General features: G+C 42.0%; 1 protein-coding gene across 1 annotated transcript in view; it reads left to right on the top strand.

Moving 5' to 3' along the window:
• cntln (centlein, centrosomal protein) overlaps window positions 1-24,101 on the top strand; it is a 114,574-nt gene that overhangs the window by 50,436 nt on the left and 40,037 nt on the right. The window contains exons 13-19 of the mRNA XM_086083030.1: window positions 3,561-3,661; window positions 8,662-8,759; window positions 11,545-12,086; window positions 14,923-14,998; window positions 17,168-17,255; window positions 17,670-17,929; window positions 22,703-22,858. Coding sequence (XP_085939156.1) covers window positions 3,561-3,661; window positions 8,662-8,759; window positions 11,545-12,086; window positions 14,923-14,998; window positions 17,168-17,255; window positions 17,670-17,929; window positions 22,703-22,858 — 1,321 coding nt within the window. The remainder of the gene's footprint in view (window positions 1-3,560; window positions 3,662-8,661; window positions 8,760-11,544; window positions 12,087-14,922; window positions 14,999-17,167; window positions 17,256-17,669; window positions 17,930-22,702; window positions 22,859-24,101) is intronic.

Genomic DNA, 24,101 nt, shown 5'->3' with positions numbered 1-24,101 from the left:
AAATCTAATTCACTCCTTGAAAAGATGCTTTGGTTAAATATTGATTTGTTTTAGTTGGACACCTGCAGATATCCTCAACATGCATAAGCATTCAAAAAAGTGGACCTTCATCATCCTGCAGTCTGATTCGGATGTGCCGCGTGAAATTCTTGTCTGGACTGTTTTCAAGGCAATAGTGGGGAAGAAGTGAATGCAATTGTCAAGTGTTTAACTTGTCACTGCAAAGCATCTTTGTTACGGCTTTGATGCTACACCTGAAGGTTGGAAATTACCAAATCGACTTAAATCTCTGTCTGTGCAGTTTATACAGGAAGAACATCACCAAAAAAATTGATTTTAATCGGCATTGTGAAAGTGGCTTTCCATTCCCCTCATCTAAAATACAGCGCTGGGCTATGAACTCCCCATTTCAGCCACTCGAGACCCTCCAAGAACAAGGAGCCCTCTAGCTCAAGTTTGACTACAGGGCTATCCCCCCCAACAGCCCTCAAAACAAGATTATATTTCCAACAATGGAAATGCCAGAGGTCCTTCCACTTTCTTCCCTTGATTCCTTGTGAATTCTTGTGTTCCGAGCAAGTGCTCTGTGTGCTCTTCAAGGCGCAAGCACAATGGCTGCGAAGGATGCAGCCGTGCCGCACACCCTTGTGGATCGAAACTGCTGGTGTGTGCGTGGTGCAGCATTGGTAGACTTGAGATCAAATGACACGGAGGGTATTGCTCTGGGCTAAAGTTCTAGCGCTCCACAAGAGGGAGATTTTTTTATTTATTTTTTACTTTTCAAAAATGGGGCCAAAAGAGCAACTTGAAACACAGACACTACAAGTGTCGACCACATCACCAAGCATCTACTTGCATCTGTCTGTTGCCTTTAGTTTGGTTTCTGCAAAAAATCTGTTCTTGCTTGTAAATCTTCCGATTGTTGTTGACCTTTTGAAGCCGTCGTGGTACAGGAGTCCAGTACAACCCCTCAAGGTAAGAACTGCACCGATGTATCTACAATTTGTACTCCAATGTGACTGTTTATGGGGGTTTTTTTATTGGCTGAAAAAATGGTGGTACCAACAGTGGCCAAATAAATAAATAAATAAAACAAATAAATAGAAAAATATAAATAAACACGGATATAAAAATTATTTAATTTTTTTTTTAAATTATATATATATATATATATATATATATATATATATATATATATATATATATATATATATATATATGAATGAATAAAAAAATTATAACAAGATTGAAAAAATCCAATTAAAAATAAAAAAATACATGTGAAAACAAATAGAAATATAATTAAATATCAATCATTAAATTTAGGGGGAAAAAAGCTCTGCTCTTATTTATTTCATTCTGCAGATGCTGTCAGCATGAAATGTTATTCAAATGAGGGGGCGGTCCTAAGCATGTCTTGGGTTGAACTATCTGCATGCACTATGCAGACATATACAGCATCTCTGAAACCTCTAACAACCCAAGCTGAACCTAGCTCCTCCCACCACAAAGATCTCTCGGACGAGATGTATCACTTCACCAAACTTCCTTGACACCAATTTTTTAATTCCTATTAGTAAGGACTTTGGGGGGGGGGGGTGCCTTTTCATATCAGCGCTCATTTCAAGATTGCCACTCAGTCCAGATGTGTATTTCCTATTTTTACAAGGAACTGGTGGCATCCTACGAAGAGAACCAAAAAACATAAACAGAGAACAGTGAAAAAGGCAGAGGATTGCTGTATCCTCTTTTTTACTGATCTGCCGGATGACAGCGTTGTACAAAGTCGATGGCCAGACAGCAGATTCGCAAAGTACACACATCTCTCACAAAGTGGAAAAGCACACACGCACACCGTTGTGGCAATACTCACCTTCCCTGGGTTTGGTTGCGAAAAGCAAGGCAAGATGTTCTCTTCCTATTCTGATGTGGCTGTTTTTGGGATTTTTTATTCCTAGATCTCTGTGTGAAAGAGGATACAAAAAAGTTCATACTGCAGTTAGTATCAAACTATATATTATATTCACAAAGATGTTCTCCTGCAAATTAGCCACTGCTCAACCCAGCCCAATGCAAAGTACGGTTTTCATTACCATTAAGACGAGGGAAAAAGATGGTGGGTGGTACAGAATTCCACAAAACCTGCATGGGGAATTTTTGTGGTCGATCTGGACGTCTACAATAATCAACCATCAAGAAAAACTCTCTAGATTTACTGATGTGCTTGCATCGTACCCTTTGTAGCTTCCGTGATATCCTTGGATTGATTTCCCAATATATTGTATGTTAAATCCATTAGTTGCACAGCATGCTAATAAAGGATTCCTGGGGAAGAATGCACTTGGTTTCCAACTCCAGATTTGAAGTGAAACTGGAGAATCTGGGCCAACAACATCCATATCTGCAATTCAATCCTGTCTTCATCACGAAAACACGCTTACCCTTTAACAAAATTGAATGTTTTGCATGTGATTTTGGCTTTGGCATCAATAACACCGGCATCTTGACGTGCATACAAGAGAAACATGAGCTGGAACAGGCATCTTCCACTTACTGCATATTTCAGCTCATTTGTCCCATTAACAGGCGGGACACAGGAGGCAGCGCTGGTGCCTCATCGACTTGAGTTCATTTATGGAGGAAAATCCATAAAGGAGCGACACATATCCATCTGCTTCCTCACCCCCACCCCTCAGGGAGAGTCATTTGTGTACTTATTTAAGCTGCGGTCAGCCATTAGGCCAGGCGTTTACTGGACTGTGAGGGCTAAAAAGCTAATTATTTCCCTTCCCTGTGCAGTGGCTATAACTTTTCCCCAGGTCATTTTCCTGACATTTGGCAGGGAAAACATCTCCCGTAAAATTAAAGTTGTCTCGTTAGTTAATTGCCATTGTGATCGCAATTGTTCACCGCTCACACAAGTGACCTCTTTAACTCCGCAGAGTGGCTCTTGCATTTGTTTTTGTTTGGTTTTTTTCCCCTCTGCAAATGAGGTTAACAGACGGTAGTATGCCACTCTGTCAGCAGGAGCTTGTTTCTGCCATTCCACTCGGCAGCAAAGGGGAGGGATACGAGGTGTGTGTTCTTCAGGTGTGCTCGTCTCAGCGGGGCCTTGTGTGTATCCTCGCTAGACGTTCACTTGGTGTCCTAATAATAACTTGAAAGTGCAAAGTCTCCAGAATGGCGCCGCGTAATTAGCCTTTAGCAGGAATCAAGCTAATTGCGGAGTGGTAATTGGGCACACTTTCCTTGTTGGATTGTCTGGTGTGTTGCGCTCAAATACACCGTGCGGCGACCTCCTACCTTGGCGTTTCATCTCACTTGTCACTTTGATTTCCATGTGACTAAATAAAACTGACTTTAATTAATTTCTTCATGTCATCTTTTCTTTGGGGAGTTGGATGCGGATCACGGGATTTCGAAAGGAAACGAGTAGCAAATGTTACTACATAAATGGAGATCACAATGATGTATTTGTAGAAAATTGAAAAACTGGTCTCATTATACCGTGTGATAGAATTTTATTTTTTAAAGGCACGTTTTGATGTCAATTCATGCAGGGCTGGCTTGGAAGAGGAACTGGACATCCTGCGAGTCCAGGCTGCAATGGATCGGGCCACGGTGAAGGAGCTCCGTCTTTGTCTCACTGAAGAACACAAGGGTGAATCAATTTGCATTTTTATTTGTATTTTGTCTCAGGGATTTCGAAAAAGTAGCAATAAAATTGATTCAATTTGCTTAACTCATTCACTCCCAGCCATTTTCACTGATGCAACCCCTTCACCTCCCGGCTGTTTTACTGGATTTTGACAGATTTTGCAAGGCCCACAGAATATTGTGTTCTTATGCTATAAAAACTTAGAATCTGCCAAAAGAAAGATTAGAGTCTCTTCTTTCATCAGGAAAAAAAAGTATATTTCTATCTGTTTACGTTTTGCAGCAATTAGCATTAGAATATAGCTAAGTTTCATCATTATTCACAAATCTGTTGAAAACATGGCCCTGGTTGATCTCTTATACTCTGCTGCCACCTGCTGGGCGTTTTTTGGAATAATTACCATTGCTTCAACCATTCTCTTCAGTTCAGAGGCTGCACCAAAGCCTTCTGTATGCTCTAGCATAAAAATAACATTTAAAAAAACTAAACATATAATTTAGTTTTTGGGACTCTGGTAATATTTAAAATAGAACGCATTTATACGTTTCTGGGAGCAAATGAGTTAACAATAAATTAAACCAATAGACATTTTCACCATCAGCAAACCTATGTGTATGTGCTGTGAGGACACAACAGAACGCTGTGCCGTGGCACAAAGTGCATTTTTAACTCGAGACCTGTGTGACTGTGACGTGAGACAGCACATCTAATAAGAGAGGGGTTGGCGGGGTGATTACAGATTGCTAATAGCAATTGACCAACCAATGGGAATTGCATCCATGCTGCTAGAGTATAGTGTAAACCAGGCCGTGAATCTTGAAATATGTTGTGTAGCTTAGGTTTGATGTCTGGTTTTAGGCCTACTTCTTCTTTGCTTAGCTATTTGTCGTGTGGTATTTAATTGTTCATTCACGTCTCAGAGAACTCCTGAAATGTTTTAAATGTGCTACCTTCAGCCCACTGATACCCTGTTCCAAAAACTGTCAGTAAATTTTTGCTCATTATATTTACAAAAGTCATTTGTACAATGCTGAATTTGCTCATTCTCAACATATCACTTAATTTCTTGCAGCGTGGTAGTATTGCTCATGTCTGTTCCTGTGTAAAAATGTTTATATCTTTAACGTGACAGCACTTTTGACTCCCATCCATGCCAATTTGCAAGCGGAATTAACGAGGCGACTCTCATTGGAATTAATTGGACAACTCAATTAAGACTTGATCAACCCCCAGTGCTAATTGATTGGTAGATCAAACACTGTTCATCTTGTCAGCGCGAACCGTTCCCGATGTTTAAAAAGAACATCGCTTTTAATTCAGTTTGCAGCCTTTTGTCAGTCGGTGACCACCGCAACCGCTATGGCTTTAATTAAGCAGTTCAATAACAAATCTGTCCTGGATCACTTTAATTTTCCTCACCACCAATGACGGCGTCTGGTGGTAGAGGTGCTAGCATTTCATTCAAAGGATGGCACTAATTAAAATTGAGCGTCCTTTGCTATTGACACGTGAGGAAGGAAGTGAAAGTATTGAGCTCCTTGGAAAGGACATTCTAATTTTACATAGTCTCTGACAAATAATCACTCAATGGACATGTGTATTTATATTTTGGGTCAAATAATACAGGGAGTTCTCGAGCTACGTTGCATGCAACCTATGTCGCTTCGACTTTACGGCGCCCGTGACTCGTCTGTCTTTTTCTTTAATTTCCCACAGTAATCACGCCATTTTAAAGTTATTTAAATGTGTGTTTTTTGTTGCCTCCAGCGACGGACGTCCATCAGCCATCAGTTCGCCATCAGGCACATCACATTTCCGTGTTTAAGCTTGAATTAGGTCCGCTCCGCCGTCTGTCAGCAATGAATGTCCGTGCAGAAACAAAATATTTTGTTCCGGAGTCTTCAGGGTCGCGCAAATATGTTTTTTAAAATTACTGTACAAAATATTTTGATGTAAATATTAGGAGTGGGAATCTTTGAATGTCTCACGATTGGATTCAATTCCGGTTTTTGGGTGTGTGATTGGATTCAGAATAGATTTTCAATTAAGAAAGATTTTTGATTCAAAATGATTTGATTGACAATGATTTTTGCTTCAATTTATAGATGTTCAGGGAACCGTAATGATCTACTCCAGTCTGACTTGCTAATGTTAATTAGTGCTCTACTCGCGGCACTTTTATCACTCAAAAGAACGGCTCCACGCTGCAAAAAAATTGTTTTTATTGGAATAACTTCATCGTGACTTTTTCCTTCTACTCTCTAATGTGGCTACAACTTAACAGTGTATCAGACCGGGTGGAACCACACTGCCCCTAAGTGGCCAAATCAGGTACAACATGAAAAGCGCTCCCAATAAAGGCACACACAAACAAAGGTAAGACAGTTATAAAGTTATTTAAATAAAATCGATTTTGGGACATTTAAAATAGATTCTAAATCGTACTAAATGAGAATTGTTTTTTTGGGCACAACCCCAGTAAATATCGACTTTAACGGGGAAATCCGAATTTAAGTCGAAATTCGGGTTACATCGCCAGTGTAGGAACGTAACTTTGCCGTAACTTTAGGACTCCTTGTACATGACTATTACATCGGGAATATTATTATTATTAATTTTAACAGTCGATCACTGTACAAAGTAATATATAACGAACCCACAACTTTCAGGTTGAGACAGCTACTCTACCACCTGAGTCATGCCGCTCAACTGTGCTGTGTGTTAGTATATTGATAGTCAGGCAGAATTAAGACCAGTTTTTGGTCTCATTTTGGACACACCAGCAATGCAGTATAGTGGCAGATAGCAAGAGTGGCATGGTTCAGGTGGTAGAGTAGCTGTCTCCCAAGCTGAAAGTCATAAGTTCATTCCTCAGTGCTTACGTAACTTTATTTTTTTTTATAAACTGGTCAAATATACTCAAAATACTCCTTGTAAAATTTAGTTAGAATTTAATAGTGAAAAACTTTACTGGGTTTTTTCAAGTAAATATTACAACAACAACAAAATACAGAGAAAAATGCTGAGTAAATTACTTCAAAAGACCGTACAGTAGCAGAGGAACATTGTACACATAACGTAATGGAATAGGAATAAAAACTAAAAGCTTCTCAACTAATGCTTGTAGTGACAACCGCCTTTGACACGATAACGTTTGGCACATTTGGAGCCAAAACCTTTTAAATTATTCATCTAATTAGTCGTGGGCCCCATCATGAACGGTTTTCCTGTAACCCGCATGTCAGGAGTGGTGAGGAGCTCACCTCAACAGTCCTGGAAAATGAGTTGTGAGTGACTACAACGCTCACTCCTGAAACCTCTGTGACCTGATCAAAGAGCTGCGGGGTTGAGGCGTTCACACAAGGATTATCTCCAACGAAAGGCAGCACATGAAAGGAAGCGGGCCTTTGTGCCATAGCCCATGAACAGACATGGGAGGGGACACTAATGTATGCCTCCGTGCCCGGACCTCCTCCAGCAGCGGGTGACTAGGGAGCCACCGTGTCTTCTTATCAAGGTGGTGCCGAGGTGACAACTCCCAATCCGTCGGAGGTGGATAATTTACTCCCAGTGTTGGTTATGTATACCCAATGAACACAGCAGCCTTCCTGTCCTAGCAGGTGCTCCTTTTGATTGGATGTGACATGCCAGGAAGACAAAAGAGCCGGATAATTCGAAGTAACAAACTTCCCAGGACAAAGCATCATTGCAACACGAGGGAGCAGGGGCTCCGAGCAACGGATTTCACTTTGTCCTTCTTTTGTCTTTGACAAGAAATATAAAGTTCATATTTTGGGTCAATCATGAATTTGATAACGTCTTTATATTTCATGTACAAATAACACCTTTAAAAAGGCCACTTTTGCCACTTGAAAATGAATCACTGCCAATGACGTCATATGTTGAAAGCTCAGGCAACAACCAATCACAGCTCAACTTGTAAATGTTAGCTAAACAATTATTGGTTACCTCAGCCCTTAACACATGATGTGATTTTCAGTCGACAGCAGTTGAAAATGCCTTTTTAAAGGTATTAATTGTACATGCAAAATAATGATGTTATCAAATTTATGATAGACAAAATATTAACTTTTTACTGCTGAAAATTGCTAAATTAATAAAGTGTCCCTTTAAGTATAGTATAGGAGTAATTTTCAAGACATTATTGCAATTATTTGCCAACGATAACAATAATATGTTAAACGATAATGCTGACATCAATGAAACTAGACTTATATTTTCAAACATCAATTATCCAAATTCACTTGATTTATTACAAAAATTCAACATTTCAATCTCGATCTAACCTCTGTGAACTTGTGAAAGAAAGTTGATAATGTGACTTGATGCAACATCTGGGCGCACTCCAGATGAAACACCTGCAAAACCATTCATCGGTCCCACTTACACAACAGCAGGTGCAATTGACTGGTACCCGTTATCGCTTCCTCGCTTGACAGCTCGATGTCCCAGAAGTGTGGTTAACCTTACAGCGTGATGAGAATGTGTTGCCTTTATTTTTTTATATTGAATAGTGTATTTGTCACGGTTGATAGTGAGATTCTCTGTCTAAAACAGTCTGTTAGTCTGTGCATATAAGCTGTCCATTGGGGAAAGCGAGTGGACTACAAAGCAGCGCAGCCCGGGGATGTACGGCGTTCACCAGAGATTGAAATACTTCTCGCATTTGTTTATGATCCCTTGAGAGAGATTGCATGTTGTGTGCTTTTTCAACATTGTTTTCCCATTTCCTTGTGGACTATTAGATAAATACTCCTCTGTTATTGAGGACGAAGATGACTATGGCTAAGAGTCTGAAAATTATTTCGGTTTGACTGGCAGGAATGGAGAAAAAAAAGTGCTTTACAAATGTGCCGGCGAAGGAAATTAGGCCAATAGCAGCGCTAATTGATTTAATGCAGCCCCTTTTTATGGTCCTATTGACTGAGCCGCCTGGGTTTGACGCACCTTGTCACAACAAGCACTTTTGTTCTGCTGTGCAGCTCTGCTTCACAAAGTGGAAGAGGAGCGCCGGGTCAAAAGCAGTTCTCCGAAAAGGCCCTCTGTTTCCTCGAAGCGGTTGGAACAGTCGTTTATGAAGGTACAATGCAATGCCATCACTTAATATTCTTTGTCACCAGCAGAAGAAGAAAAAAGTAGACAGAGCCATTGTGAAGCAGTTATGGCTCTGTCTACTTTTTTTTCTGAGAAAATTAGCTTCTCGTCTGTCTGCCGTGATTTGAACGTGCACACTGACTTTGGAGATGTTTTTTTTGTTCCTGTCACATTTTAGTCAGTGCCTCATCATGTCATTAAGTCAACTAAATGTGTTTTTCTTTCAATCGACAGTGCATTAGGTTTAATTAGTCATTTAAAAAAAAAAAACTCAACGTCAGTCCCACACTTATCAAATGCTGCTTTGTCACCTTCCATCTTCGCCTCCTTCAGACTGTGACTATTTTATTTTAGGTTGAAAGGTACCAAGCATTTGACCAGTGGGCAGAGAAACACACAATTGTAAAAAGGGGGGAGGGGGAAATGCCCAGAGGCACAACCCCAGCAGGCATCCACAGTTTTATAAAACAATCCCCATGAAAGCAAACGACTAAGGACTTGATTTTCTAAAGGTTTGTGTGTGCAAAACAAGCACAGGAATTGGAAGCAGATCTACAGTACGAAACCAGTACGAAACAGGATTGCGCGTGCTAAAACAAAACAAAAATCCCACATAGTTCATTTTGTGCCTTCTCGGAGTAGTATTACAAATTTATCAATTTAATTGTGAAGACTGATTTTGTGTCTTTAATTGCCGCATCTTGTAGGTGTAATGCGCTGCCGGCAAAATGAGAGGCAGCAGGAAGAAATTTTCACATGTAAACGTTTTTGAAATGCCAGAAACAAAAATTATTGCTCTGGCCCCAGTTTTAAACAGTGTTACTTACGCAGGATGGGCAAGCACATCCAATTCACATTTTCTCGGGGCGAATTAAATGAAATAAAATGTAGTTTTTACACAATTGCTTGCTCACTCAAAATAATTGGACCGATCTGTGACTTGTATTCCACTTACACTTCCAGTTCCATCACTTCATTTTAGTTGTACTCTCTCTAATGTTCAATGGTGGAAACCATCAGTGCTACCTTAAGCACAAAACCCTCTTTTACATAAGGCAATCTCCACCATTTTAACACTTGTTTCCAAAAGTGTGCGCAATCTGTTAAGGCCTCGTGGACGGTGGAGTCGATACGGCGGAGTGGCGCTCGTGCGTTTCCCTTCTTGCTTGTGTGCAATACACATCAGTTTGTTTTGAAAATGGGCTGCAGTTTAACTTCAAGTCGGGGCGTCGCTGCGGCTGCTATTGGCCAGGACGCCCGCAGAGTAGAGTTTACCCTGCATTTTATGGCCAATTCAGGAAGTCTTTTTTTGTTTCCGGAACAAGGAACAAAACCGGGGGAAGAGTTGGCTCATCACCGTGGCAATTATTTAATGCCAATTTGCAACGTTACTATCGGCCGGAACGCGCCATAACACAATAGCCCCGTGCTCAGCGAACAGTTTTTTCTCTCTCTCTCTCTATCTCGTGGTCTCCCGGGCACGCGCCGCCTGTGCTTACAAACACAGTTGCCTTCATGGAAACTATCCGGGGGAAGAAAAGAAAAAAGCTGAGTACGCCATCAAACGGACCAATCACGAGCGATGTTACAACCCACTATCTACGGCGTACAAGAATTGGAGACGTGTGCGCAGCACGCGGCCACGAGCTACGGCGCACTTCTTGTTAACTAATTCACTCCCAGCCTTTTTCACTGAAGCAATCCCGTTCGCTCCTGGTTGTTTTACTGGATTTTGACTGATTTTGCAAGGCCCACAAAATATTGTGTTCTATTGCTATAAAAGCATAGAACCTACCAAAAGAAAATCAATTCGCATTGCAGCAATTAGCATTAGAATATCACTAAGTTTCATAATTATTCACAAATCCGTATAGAACTGTGGGTAAATTAGCTTTTTTTCAACATGGCCCTGGTTGATCTATTTTGCTCTGCAGCCACCTGCTGGCCGTTTTTATAATAACTACCATTTCCTCAACCGTTCTCTGCAGTTGAGAGGCTGCATCAAAGCCTTCTGTATGTTCTAGCATTAAAAAAATAACATAAAAACATATAAATACGTCTTTGGGACACAAAACATTTTAAATAGAACGTATTTATACGTTTTGGGGAGCAAATGAGTTAATGACGTATGCCGGTCATTAACGCAAGAGGAAGAAGTATAAACCAGGGTTTAAAGTGAACACACACTTAAGTCCTCCTGGTCATGTCTACTTATTTAAAGAGGGAGTTTGCGATTTTTTAACCGATAACAAGATTTGAATGTAGCCACTTTTCTCTAACGCCATAACATACTATAACACAAAATTGATCAGTTTGAAGTTAATTTTTTTAAATGGGCAATTAATAAAAAAATCAAAAGTTGCATCACTTCTGAATCCTCTCAGCTGCCTGAAGTCTTGTCTTGTTGGGCCAATTTGTGTAGATCAGCCAAGATAGAATGCATCTACCACAAGGTCATCATCAGGTTTGACCTGTTTTCTATCACCAGTACACTAAAAGTCACCAGTAAACCTATTTTCTATCACCAGGACACTTTTGTGGTGGAAATACACAGCAAAACACACTTGTGGAGTTAATCCTTTCAATGCTCAATGAACTGAAATCTCAAGAGATTTAATTACGTTTGTAACGTCATTGCACTGCAATGGTGCAACCTATACTGTTTTCAATTGCAATTAAATCATCTAAAGGACTCTGGCCATTTATAGTAAAATGCCTCATATGCAAAACTCACTGATACCACTGAGGCTCCCAATCCTTGATTCCCTTAGATTGAGCAGCTGGAGCGGAGGATGATGTCCCTGGAGGGCGAGACGGAGCTTCTGAGGGAAGAGAAGCAGCAGCTCCTCGAGGCCAATGAAGACCTGGCCCGCGACTGCCGCCGACTCCAAGCCTCGCTGAATCATTTGCAAACCCAGGAAGCTGTCCGCCTACAGACAAGCCAAGCACAGGCCCAGGCCCTGGCCTCGGCCCAGGGGGAGCGGCATCGCAGCGAGGTCGTGGCTCTCCAATCCCGGCTGGCCGCCTCTCACAAGGAGTCCACCGAGCTCCACCGGCGGCTCCTGAAGCTCAGGCAGGAGTTTGGCGTTCTCAAGGCGGCCAGGGACTTCTACAGGAAGCGTTCGGCGGGACCGACGAGGCCAAGTGGGATCGCTGGCAACGTTAGCGGCAAGACTAAGTTGAAAACAATTAGGCTCAGGGGTTCATTACGCCAGCGCAGCCACCCGACCGTCATCCCCAATCAAGCCATCAGCTGGCAAGGCCGCAGCCCCAGTCCCTCGAAGGACGAGTGGGAGGACATGAGCGTAGCGAGGTAATGATACACACGCACAAACTCGCTGCTTCCAACCTCATTATTTTTAGGTGTTTAGAGTGGGCTGGCGGGCCACAGAGCATCGAGGGGACAACGTGCATATGCAAAGCATAAGCAAATGGGTGATTGAATTTCATCCTCCTGTCTAGTTGGTATTCAGGAGCCAACGAGGAATACAAGCAGGAATGATAGAGAGACCGTGAGAGGAGGTGGGGGGGCAACCACTGTCAGATCCCGTCAAGTGTCCTGGGACGACTGGCTCGGAGCTTATTGACTGAAATTTGCATGCAAAATTAGAAGTCTCTGTGTACAAAGTTGAAGCGGTGCCAGAAAAGCCCAGGGATAAGGGGGCCGCCAAAGTCTTGATACCTTTCAGCGGTGCCATTTTCATGCACTAGTAATGCGGCCCTGGAATTGACAGTTTGGCAGTTTGATTTAATATACTGGTCCTTTGCATATTCACTAGCATCCCCCCCTCCAGCCCAGCCCAGCCCGGCACCCTTGACAGCTCTAAGGATCCCCCTGCAAGCACTAAACCACCCACCGCACATGCAGCAAACCTCGCCCTGTGCCTCGTTGTGTTGCTTATCTTGTCGTGTCAATACACAAATGTCTCTTTGCCGCTCTCTCTCTATTCCTACCAAACATACGCACACATACACACACTACTCTACTTGCTTTAATTTAGTTGGATAAATTTTGAATGACCCTACTCGGCTCTGTACCAGATGTCTACAAGCTGTTTAACACCCTCTAAATTAAGACCCATCGACAGTAATTATTTCATGTATGTTTTATGCAAAAAAGCCACTGAGCTGTTTATTGAGTGATGGTCGGAATGATTTGATTTCAAACACTCGGAGCTATTGCTGATATTAAGTTCACACCCCTCCCCCTCCAACGCCTCCCATTTCCTCTCCCGCGTACGCTCCCTTGCTCTCAGCCCTGCTTCCTCACCGACTAATTCATCAGACCGTAATCCACCCCGGCCCACTCGAGGCAGTTTAGCGGGGACTGGGTGCAGCTCTGCCCCGGCTTTCCTAATGCCCTCCATGTGGCTAATAAGCGGCCGTCTAATAGACGCTTTAACTGCGAGGAAGGATCTGAGTGGATTTGCAGAGACGGCATCCAAACTGAGATGTTGTCTTATTTAAGGCACCTGTCGACTCATTTGTTAGTGTTACCATAAAGCCCTTTTGCGCGTCTCATCTCGCCGGGGCCTTTCTCAGCAATATGTCGGGTAATGCCGTACTTCTGCCTAAAGAAGTTTATCCTAAAACGTGACAAAGGTGGTCAGGCCTGTTAAAAGATGCTGACATGTCTTTGTTTTCATCCTCTGGCTCTCCCGCTCCCTGTCTCTCAAGTTTTAAACAGCTGGAGGCAGTTGACAATTTTCACCGCATCAGCAATTTCTTTGTTTGAGGTCCGGACTGAATAAGAGGGTGGAGGAGAACGGGTCAGAATCAGCTTGTTATAGAATAGAAGATCGACAAGTGTTTTCTTGAAGCGATTGAGGCAAAATGAAGTGCAGTACTTTTATCCAAACAGAGGAGGCGCTGTTGACTCACTGTCAACTAATTTTAAAGTCTGAAGAAGAACATATCAGTTATGTTACGAAGTTTAAGCAAAATAGACTACTGTGTGATTCAAGCATGTATATTTATATTTACAAACAAATCTTTGACTTCACTTAACATATCCAGGCAGGGCTGGACTGGCCACCTGGCATATAGGGAAGGCTGATACAGTGCTTTTTAATTACTATTTTCCTACAGTTTACCCCAAGAGACTGTCCCACGATTTAGAGGGATTAGTCCATTAATCCATTTCAAATATAGATAGCAAATTGAAACATCAATAAACATCAGTGGCAGAACTACATGTTAGTCAGGCTGGGCCGGTGAACCTAAGTTAAAAAGCCTTGGATGATTTTTTTTTTTGTACCAGTCCAGCCCTGGATCCAGGTCATGTTTGTAAATGAGAATTAATTTTCAAACGTTTTTATCTGGTTAGATAAATAAATAGGGTCTTTCCGTGGACATTTTCAAATACCTCCACTTTGAGATGTGTTTTCTTTTTTTTATTGAACAAAATGTTGGCTTTTTTAATTAAAAAAAGAAAAACATTCCATCATTTTGAGCACACACACGTTTTGGTATCATGTCAAACCACTAACGCTCCAGCAATATGGCGGGTCTCGCGGATAGCCCAGCGCTACGTGAGCACCCGCGCTGGTCCGTCTGAACTCCCTCCTGAGCAGTTTTAACCCTAACTAGCCTCTGGCCTTGTCATGTTCCTGTTAGATCCCCTTACTGTGGTCTCTCCCTCTGCTGCCTTTCCCCCGTGCTCCACCTTAATAAACCCACCGGCGTAAATGTCACTGGCTTCCACCTTCACGTCAAAGGTCACTGTCAATAAACGTGCGTGTGCGTGTCTATGTGTGTTTGTGTGTCTCAGAGAGAGCCCTTACCGTTGCTGTCCATCAGACGCAAGCCGGCTTGCTTCTGCTCAGCCGTGCTTCTCGCACACGTCTGTCACACGTTGGCGGGCTAATGAAGGCCACAGCCGCTCTCATACATGTTGATGCATTCACTGTCGGCAACAGACGCCACACTTTTTCCACTTAATTTACACCCACATTTACACTTCCCGCTTAGAAATTGGATGGGGCATTGATTTTCTGTTAAAAGGTAGGAGGGGAGCTTGAAATGCACATATTTTGCTTCAAGTCAACTAAATCAACCATAAAAGGCAAATTGGATTTTTGGTCCAAGGGTGATACACACACAAGGTGGAAGTCAACTCTGACTGTAATGAACTTCAACTTTCTCCGCAGCGACAGTGAGGAATACTCAGACAGCCTCAACAGCGCGCCCTCGGGGACGACTCCTCACAGTCAGCACAAGAGGAAGGTGAGTCTACCCTGCTCGTTTGGACTTTAACATAAATGCGATATCTTCTATTTAGCGCTCAAGACCACCTTTCATAAATCACCTCAGCTGTCAGATTCAGATCTGTAAAATCAACACAGTTTTCACAATTATTGGTCTACGTTTTCCCCCAATTAAGGCTACTGTGGTCCACAGGATTAATAGTGTAATGACGATCAGGTGTAAATATTATGAAGTCTTAAAAGTTTGGAGAAGGCTCAAAGTAGCTTTACACTAAACAGGGTTTATGGAGATTTTTGGGGGGCGGATTTTTTGCTCTTCAGTGTTTCGGGGCATTAAAGCATTTGGAAAAGGTTTTCAACGTAAAGTCAATAGAGCAAATAGTAGTTTAAAAAAAAATCACTTGAACCGTGTAGTGTAAATAACACTGCAAATCAGTCATCTATTGTTGCTATCACAAGTCCTCCCTCTCCCTTAAATAATTTTGGGCCACGGACATTGATGAGTTCTGCATTTTTTTTTTTTGCTTGGACTTTACAGGATGTGTTGCATCGGTCGCTCCATGTCAATGTTATAAATTTTTAAACCGACCACTTTCTTCGCTCCTTTATTCGCAAAGGCTTCCCGTCTCTGCAGGCCATAAAGCCCGCTCGGTGCTCTCGTGTCCATCATATGTCTTCACAATAGAACATGGTAACCTCAAGCCCCTGACAGAGAAGGCGTGAATGAAAGAGTGAACGTCCTTTCTTTTGACAGGTAGAGAGGAATAGTCAACACAAACACAGGTGCTGTAAAGTGAAATCATATACAGTATTTGTTTCAAATACTTCATACAGGTTTTACGATAATTTCTCAAAACATATGCAAAGGCTGCGCTTCTGAATTGTGGCGATAGTGCGTTAAACTTTTTCCCCATTTTAGCGTTCCTAATTTTTGGTGTGAATGTCGACTTTGCAAAAATGTGTTACTTCTGCATAGCCTCGCTTCGTCACCATGTCCACCTTAACTGGTCCTCTCCATTTCCTGAGCCTTTCTATTTTTAGAGATGACAAATTAGCACATCCCATCAGTAACATGAATTGTAACTTTTGAGTACCGGTAATGCAGTCCTTCTCAAATAGGAGTGTTGTCGTGACCATTAAAACTATTGGCAAACATCTTTGCGACTTTGAACTAACTGTGACGAACCCTGATTAAAAAAAAAATCAATATCCGTCACCCTTGCAAACAATCACAAACGTTCAGTGGTGTACAGCTTAATATCTCACTGAACTGTGAGTGTTTGCGAATCTAGCGAATGTTGGGGGGGGGGGGGGGTTGCTAAAGGTTGCAAACTGTTTTTACTTGTGGCAAACAGCTCTTCTTGTCTACTTGAACATGTTCAAAATTTCTTTGCAACAAGAAAAAAAACGTTTGCCACAAATAAAAACTGTTTGGGAACGTCTTTGCAACATTTTGCAACCCCTTTGCATCAAATTCTGAATAGTAGAAATGTTAAATAAAAATAGATGGGACTGTCATCAATAGGAAACTGGCAATAGCGAGCATAGCCGTGTCAAGCCGAGTAGTTACCGCGCAGTGGAGTCTGTTCCCCTGGTTCCAGCTCGACTAACTGTGCCCTGCAGCTCCTCCCATGCTGATTAGCAGCATGACTCCCATCACCTTTACGACGAGCTTTGGTTTTTAACAGTTCATCTCCTGTCGCCTAAGCACGGCTTCGTGTGATCAAACAAGCTGCTGATGAAATCATACCTGACCGTCACAGGAAGCAAACAGAAAGGAGTTAGTGATGGAGCATAGTGAGGGAAGGGGGGGATTGCCTCTTTGATGTCACTACAAACGATCTTGCGCTCGGGAGATGTCACACATACGCGCAAATGACTACGCTGAGACGTGTCATACCGTAGGAACGCATCAGGACTGGGAGACAGTGATTGAACAAAGGCGGCCTCCGCAAGCTCCCGTCACGGCTAATATCACTGAGCGACGTTGGCTCCGAAAGTCGGGCGAGCGCGCTCAGGTGAATTATTAAAGCAGCGGGTGATTTGTCTTGTCGTGTTAAACCGAGAGCGGCCTGTGATCATGGTGTCGTTATGAGCCGCGTTGCGGGAAGCGCAACATGTCAACCGCTTGTGTTAGATTATGCGCTTGCTTTTCATCACTGTCTCTTGACTGCTCTTGTGCTTTTAGTTCGACAGGTGTCAGACAAATGCAGACGCACGGGCGCTGGCGGCGGCGTTGGGTTCCAGCGGGAAGAATCCCGATGTTGCCGATCAAGGTAGCGAACGTTTGCATATCACACTTAACCAAAAGTGCCACAAAAAAGACTCTTTAAAATGACTTGAGGCTCCGAACGAAATTGTTTTTTGAAATTGTTTTTTGAAATTGTTTTTTGAAATTGTTTTTTTGAAATTGTTTTTTGAAATTGTTTTTTTGAAATTGTTTTTTGAAATTGTTTTATGAAATTGTTTTATGAAATTGTTTTTTGAAATGTTTTTTTGAAATGGTTTTTTGAAATGGTTTTTTGAAATTGTTTTTTGAAATTGTTTTCGGAATTTTTGTTTTAGTTTTTTCATTCGTTTTTGTTAACTAAAATACGTACGTTTTGCCAAAATGTAGTAATTACGATGTATGTGGTGTGTATATGTGGTCTTCCCATGTGCACTTGTCAATGTCCGTTTCCTCCTGTTAGACAACAAACATGAGCGCGGGACGAGAGGTGAGAAGAGGAAGAAGTATCCGCTAATAAAGGCCCGTCACGGCGCCACCTCCTCCTCCTCCTCCTCCCTGCAGCACCGCGTCGAGTCCCTACAGCGACACGTGGAAGTGCTGCGGCGTGCCAGGAAAGACGCTGCGCTCTCGACCCGAGAGCTGCAAAGCGCCAACAAGAACATGGCGGCACAGCTCAACTCCCTCGCTGAGAAACTAGGCAGCAGCAAGCAGCTCACGCAGGTAACTCCAGGATGTGGAAGTTTGTTACTTTCTCTTTTTTTGCCCGTCATATATTTATTTGCTGCGGGGCTGAGAGCCCAGAGTAGCACGTCCTCGGACTTGATGAGTTGGATTGACAAGCAAAGCCTCAACGGTGCCTCTCCATCGCAACTTCTGTGACTCTGCTTGTTGTCTCGTCCTGATGAATGTTTTAACAGCAGTCTGTCACTTCCACTTTACTTTCGCCAAACATGTCTACCAATGTGCCCATACAGACACAAGTTTGGATCTCTGGCCTGAACTGCTACTAACCCAATTACTTGTTAATACCGTTCCCCTGCTGTATTGTGGTTTACGTATCGCGGCCCAAACACATTGCAGATTCTTTTTTCCCTTTTTTTTTGTTCTCCTTTTTTAGGGTGCGTGTGTGTGTGTGTGGGGGGGGGGGGGGGGGGCATGTCTACTTGTCCATTGCAGAAATCCCCTCGATACAATGAAAATCTGCAGTCTATATACAGTAGGGCGGCAGCTGTGAAATATTTCTAAAATTGATTGTTCTATTGATTATGCATTAATTCTGGATTCATGCATGGTAGTGTTAACTCATTCAATGCCATTGACGCTATAGACGTCAAAAATTCATTTGAACTATTTCTATTAGTTTAACATTTTAGTTTAACAAGAGTATGAAAAGCTAGGAAAAAAATATTGTACATTTAGAACAAATATAAGAAAAATGACAGAACAGAACACCACTTTGTTTTTGTTGTTTTAATTTGAGTTGTACAGGTTATAGGTCACATTAATGGTGGGAAAGAAATTGAAATGATTTATCCTGATCATATTTGTTTTTGTAAATTGCATTTGAATAGCGGTATGTAAATCAGCCTTATTGTTAACTCATCCACTTCCAGCCATTTTCACTGAAGTAAGCCCCTTCGCTCCCGGCTGTTTTACTAGATTTTGCAGGGCCCACAGAATATTGTGTTCTGTTGCTATAAAAACATGGAACCTACCAAAAGAAAGATTAGAATCTCTTCTTTCATCAGGAAAAAATTCATCATTATTCACAAACCTGGTCAAAACAGTGGGGAAAAGAGCTTGTTGCAATATGGCTGATCTCTTATACTCTGCTGAAACCTGCTGGCCGTTTTTTGTAAAAACTACCATTGCTTTGAGCGACCTCTTCAGGTCAGGGGCTGCTTTAAAGCCTTCTGTATGCTCCAGCATAAAAAAAAACGTATACATAAGTTTTTGGGACACTGGTCATTTTTAAAATAGAAAGTTTTTTGGAGCAAATGAGTTAAGTCACAATCCGGCAAAATAAACACTCACACTTCTGGGAAGAGGTAGAAAATGTAATATTTACTTGGTTGTTTAATTTCACACATGATAAGTGGGCAGGCTCTCTAATAGAGATTCAACTATCTGTATACCGGAAAAGAAAAATGACATTTTCCATAACATACAGTAAATGGCTCCTTTAAATGCAGCACTTAATGCTGATCAAATAACACCATAATAATGAGGTCAGGGCTACCTTGTTCTCACACTCAAAGAGAACAGTGCAAAGGCATGCACACTAAAAACCAAACAGACACTCTCATTAATCTGACAGGCCACAGAGACGTCTATGGCGGATTCAAACATGGCACTTGCGGGCGGAGGAAAGCACCTGATTAGGTGTCAGTATGTCTGCATGTTGACTGTGTGCTCTTACAGTGCAGTGGACTCATGCACGGGTCGTAGTACTGACCTTACAGTGATGCTACCTAGGATGTGGCCCCCGTGTGCTCCCGCCGAGGAATCTGATTGCCAAGTCCAACCTCAGAAGTGAACTGCCCGCACACACAAACACTCACACGCACACACTGGTGTTGTCTGAGAAGCGTTGTTGTCTTGTTTGCTTCCTCTTTACTCTTGCAGTATTAATGCCACTCTGCCACAAAAAGTTGCAGAGCTGACCGAGGTGGACCGAGCTGGGTCTTGTTGCCCTCCCCGGAAAGGGCAAGAGGTGATGGACTTTGGGTCCGTTCCAGCCGGTCGCGTTGTAATTGGCTTAAGACAGGCCCTGCAGGGGGGCATCATGTGAGTACTAGGACACGTTCAATGGAACTTTTTCGTGTTGGACTTAAAATATTGAGCTCGTAGTGTGAATGCTGACAATGGTATGCTGGGAAAATGATGTCAGTATTAGCACCAAGAGAAAAATTTGAGCTGACCAATGAATTTAGTTCAAATTGACATTGCGCCTGTTTTCTGAGTTTGATCATGTCATGTTTGCGAGCTGAGCTGTAATTGGCCTTTGGTGAACGTCACATGACCAAGAACAGGTGATCTGTGATTGGTCGTTACCTGATACTTGAGCAATTGTCATTTTCAGCCGTCAAGTGGCAAAATGGCTGCCCCCTGGAATATATGAAAATGGGAGGAATTTTCTGCTTAATTCATAATCCACAAACGCAATAATCATCAGAATTAATCACAAAATGTTTGATATGATATGAATGTTCCACTTAACCCATTCAAACCCCAAAACGTATAAATTAGTTTTTTAATGTTTTTTTTTATGATAGAGAATACAGAAGGCTTTGATGCAGCTTCTGACATGAAGAGGTCACTGGTAGTTATTACAAAAAAACGGCCAGCAGGTGGCAGCACAGTATAAGAGATCAACCAGAGCCATGTTGCAACAAGCTCTTTTTGCCAGTGTTTTCAACAGGTTTGTGAATAATGATGAAACCTAGCTATATGCTAATGCTAATTGCTGAAAAATTGAAACCGATGATAATCTTTCTTTTGGTAGGTTCCATGTTTTTATAGCAATCGAACACAATATTCTGTGGGCCTTGTAAAATCAGTCAAAATGCAGTAAAACAGCCGGGAGCAAAGAGGGTTGCTTCTGTGAAAATTGCTGGGAGTGAATGAGGTAAATTTGTTAGATAAACAAAACAGTACAGAGTTTACGAAATAGTACATTTTTCAAATGAGATTCAACTTGTAAAATTCCCAGGAATTATTGAAGGTAGTATAAGAAGCGTGGAGAGAGAAAAAAAAAGCGGGTGACAAAAGCAAATCCCCGTCCTTTTGACGAAATGCTCTTGTCAGGCATAGCATCCATATACAAGATCATTTCCTTGCTCGCACGGATTACTTAGCTCCACCGCCGCAGCCCGTATAGTCGATTTGTAACGTTGCTCGTGTTTTTACCTGCCTTATCTTTTTAAGCGTGGAGGTGTCTTACCCTCCTCTTTCATGTTAAATGGTGGGATTATTGCAGGATTAAAGGGTGCACTGACTGGCCCAAAAAAAAATACATCAAGTAGAATTAAAATGTTGGTTGCATAAAAAGAAATATAAGTGTTTTGGTTAACATATTTCTTTATTCTTCACATTTTGCCAGCAAGTGTGGCTTCTAACACTGACAGTCAGTCGTGGCCGTGTGGCTATTTCTGCAACCTGTCCTCCCTTATTTATCCCGCACATGATTGACTGTCACTCTGAGCCGCGTTAGTCATGAGAGGTGTCCTGTCTTTTCCAGCCTAATGGAGCGCCGCTATGACATCAGTCCATGTCAGTGTCACGTCTCACCAAGGGGCTGAAAATGGCCTGCTGAAATCAAAGCCTGTGTTACAGGAAGTGTCATCAATGCCACTCCTAATTCCCCCGGCGTTGCCGCTTCATCCGCAGCCCTGCCGACCCCTCTCCATCACTTTTTACCCACCTCTCGGTACACTTGTCTTCAATACGGCACTGGAAACCTAAAACAAGGGTGATTCTATTAAAAGGTGTGAGCCGGCAACCAGATATCAATAACCTCGGCGTATGCAGAGCAAAGGGCCAACCTGTGGGAATCTGTGGTTTCAAGTATGTGTTTGTGGGACATACATCTTCACATATCAAGTCTCCTATTCGTGCCATTAGGCATTCATCATTTTCATCTTACTACAACATATTTGGTTAAAAGCCTCCACAGTGATGTTTACTATCATCAATACAGACCTAATATCATCTGGCGCTCTTAACTCATTCAAACCCATATACGTATTATGTTTTTTTTAAATAATTTGTCCTTCACTCCCAAAATCATGTGTTTTTTTATGTTTGTTCATGCTAGAGCATACATAATGCTTTGATACAGCTTCTGACATGAAGGGGCTTAAAGCAATGGTAGTTATTACAAAAAACGGCCAACAGGTGGCAGCAGAGTATAAGAGATCAACCAGGGCCATGTTGCAAAACTCTTTTTTCCCATTGTTTTCAACAGATTTGTGAATAATGATGAAACTTAGTGATATTCTAATGCTAATTGCTGCAAAACAGAAACGGATACACATGTACTTTTTTTCCCGATAAAAGTAGAGACTCTAATCTTTGTTCCATGTTTTTATAGCAATAGAACACAATATTCTGTGGGCCTTGCAAAATCAGTCAAAATCCAGTATAAAAAAAAAAGCCGGCAGCGAAGGGGGTTGCTTCAGTGAAAATGCCTGGGCGTGAATGAGTTAATATAGGAACTATAACTTTCTCCCTTACCACAGATGATGTCACCTTTGGAGGTGGGGTGTAAATTACTGGCAGAAATTTGCTAATTGCTGCCAGGCTTGGTCTCATTTCCCTGCAATTAGCAGAGGTCCACTGTAAAAAATGATATACATTTATTAACAGAAATATTAGATACAGTAATTGTAATTGTTTTAATTCTTTGCTCAGCTGTTATTATATTAGAAAAGATTTTATATAGGAATGTTACAGCCATAAACCACCAACTCAGTTTCCTGGTCACCTTTGTAGAAGCTGACGTCGGAGCTCGTGGGTGTGGAGCAGCAGAAGAAGGTTTTGGAGATGGAGCTGGAACAGTGGAGGCAAAGCAATTTCCCCCGTCGCACAGCTGAGTGCTCCTGCCAGGCCCTGGAGGCAGAGGTCAAACAACTGCAAGCTAAACTCAAGGTCAGTCCCCTCACTGGACGCTTCATTAGGTACACCTCTCACCAGTGAAATCCAATGTGAAAATTCCGCCTTTAGAAAGACGTTCACTTTTAATGACACTTTTGTTCGTTATTGTGGTTGTACTGTATTACCGCACAAAATAAAATGCAAAGCTAGTTCTAATATTCTCTTAAGTTTCATCATTATTCACAAATCTGTTGAAACAGTGGGGGAAAGAGCTTTTTTTGCAACAAGGCCCTGGTTGATCTCTTATACTCTGCTGCCACCCGCTGGCCGTTTTTGTAATTACTACCATTGCTTCCCCCGTTCTCTGCAGTTTAGAGGCTGCATCTCAAAGCCTTCTGTATGCTCTAATATAAAAACGTATAAATATGTCTTTGGGACACTCAAAACATTTAAAATAGAATGTATATATACGTTTTGGGGAGGAAATGAGTCAAGCAAGAAAAAGTTGTAAAACTACTTAGACCTTGATGTTTCTTCAAGGCTTCACATTAAAATTGTTTAAAAAAAAGAGAGAGAAAGAGGGGAAGGTAAAATGTTTCAATATACTTTTCAATTTACACATATCATCTGAAATTGCATGTGATTTCAACACAAATTAGCATTTCTTACCGTTTGATCTCATTATGGCGCACCTGTCACAATAAGAATAACAGTAGAGACGGGTGCTCGTACGGCATAGGGATGAACAATACAGTACCTCACCTGGCTCGTCAACGTCATGCAGCAGATCGTTGCTGTCGTTAAACTCAACGCGGGAACTCATGTCAGGTGACAGTAAAGAAAAAGAAAAAATTGTGTGTGTGTTTGGGGGGTGGGGGGAGGGGCCTTACTGAGCCGAGGTAGAGGCCATGGTGGACACACAATGCTTGCCGTATATAAGTATAGTGAGGCTTTCACATCTTAAATCTTCAGAAAGTAACCATTCTCTAAGAGAAGCATTTGAGTTACAATATGATAAAAAACCTATGCGTTCCCATTTCCAAGATGACCCTATCAGATTTTTTCCTGTCAAGGCACATTTCAAGTCCTCCAAAAGCCTTACTAAATGAATACAAATAATAATATGCAGCACATAATTATGTACGTTGAGCATTTGTGGGTTCAATTTGATTTAATATTTCCGAGCGACCCCCTTTATCTCATCCATTTTGAAAACTACGCTCTCCTCTTAACCTCCTTTAGCACCCCCCCCCCCCTCCCCCCTCCCGCTGTAACTATAATGAGGAGGCATGCTGCG

Source organism: Leptonotus elevatus, chromosome 8 (assembly GCF_054856555.1).
Source record: "Leptonotus elevatus isolate MCC_2025b chromosome 8, RoL_Lele_1.0, whole genome shotgun sequence".
In the NCBI taxonomy this organism is placed as follows: domain Eukaryota; kingdom Metazoa; phylum Chordata; class Actinopteri; order Syngnathiformes; family Syngnathidae; genus Leptonotus; species Leptonotus elevatus.
Note: the sequence above shows the minus strand (reverse complement) of the source record. Positions and strands in the feature narration are given on the sequence as shown.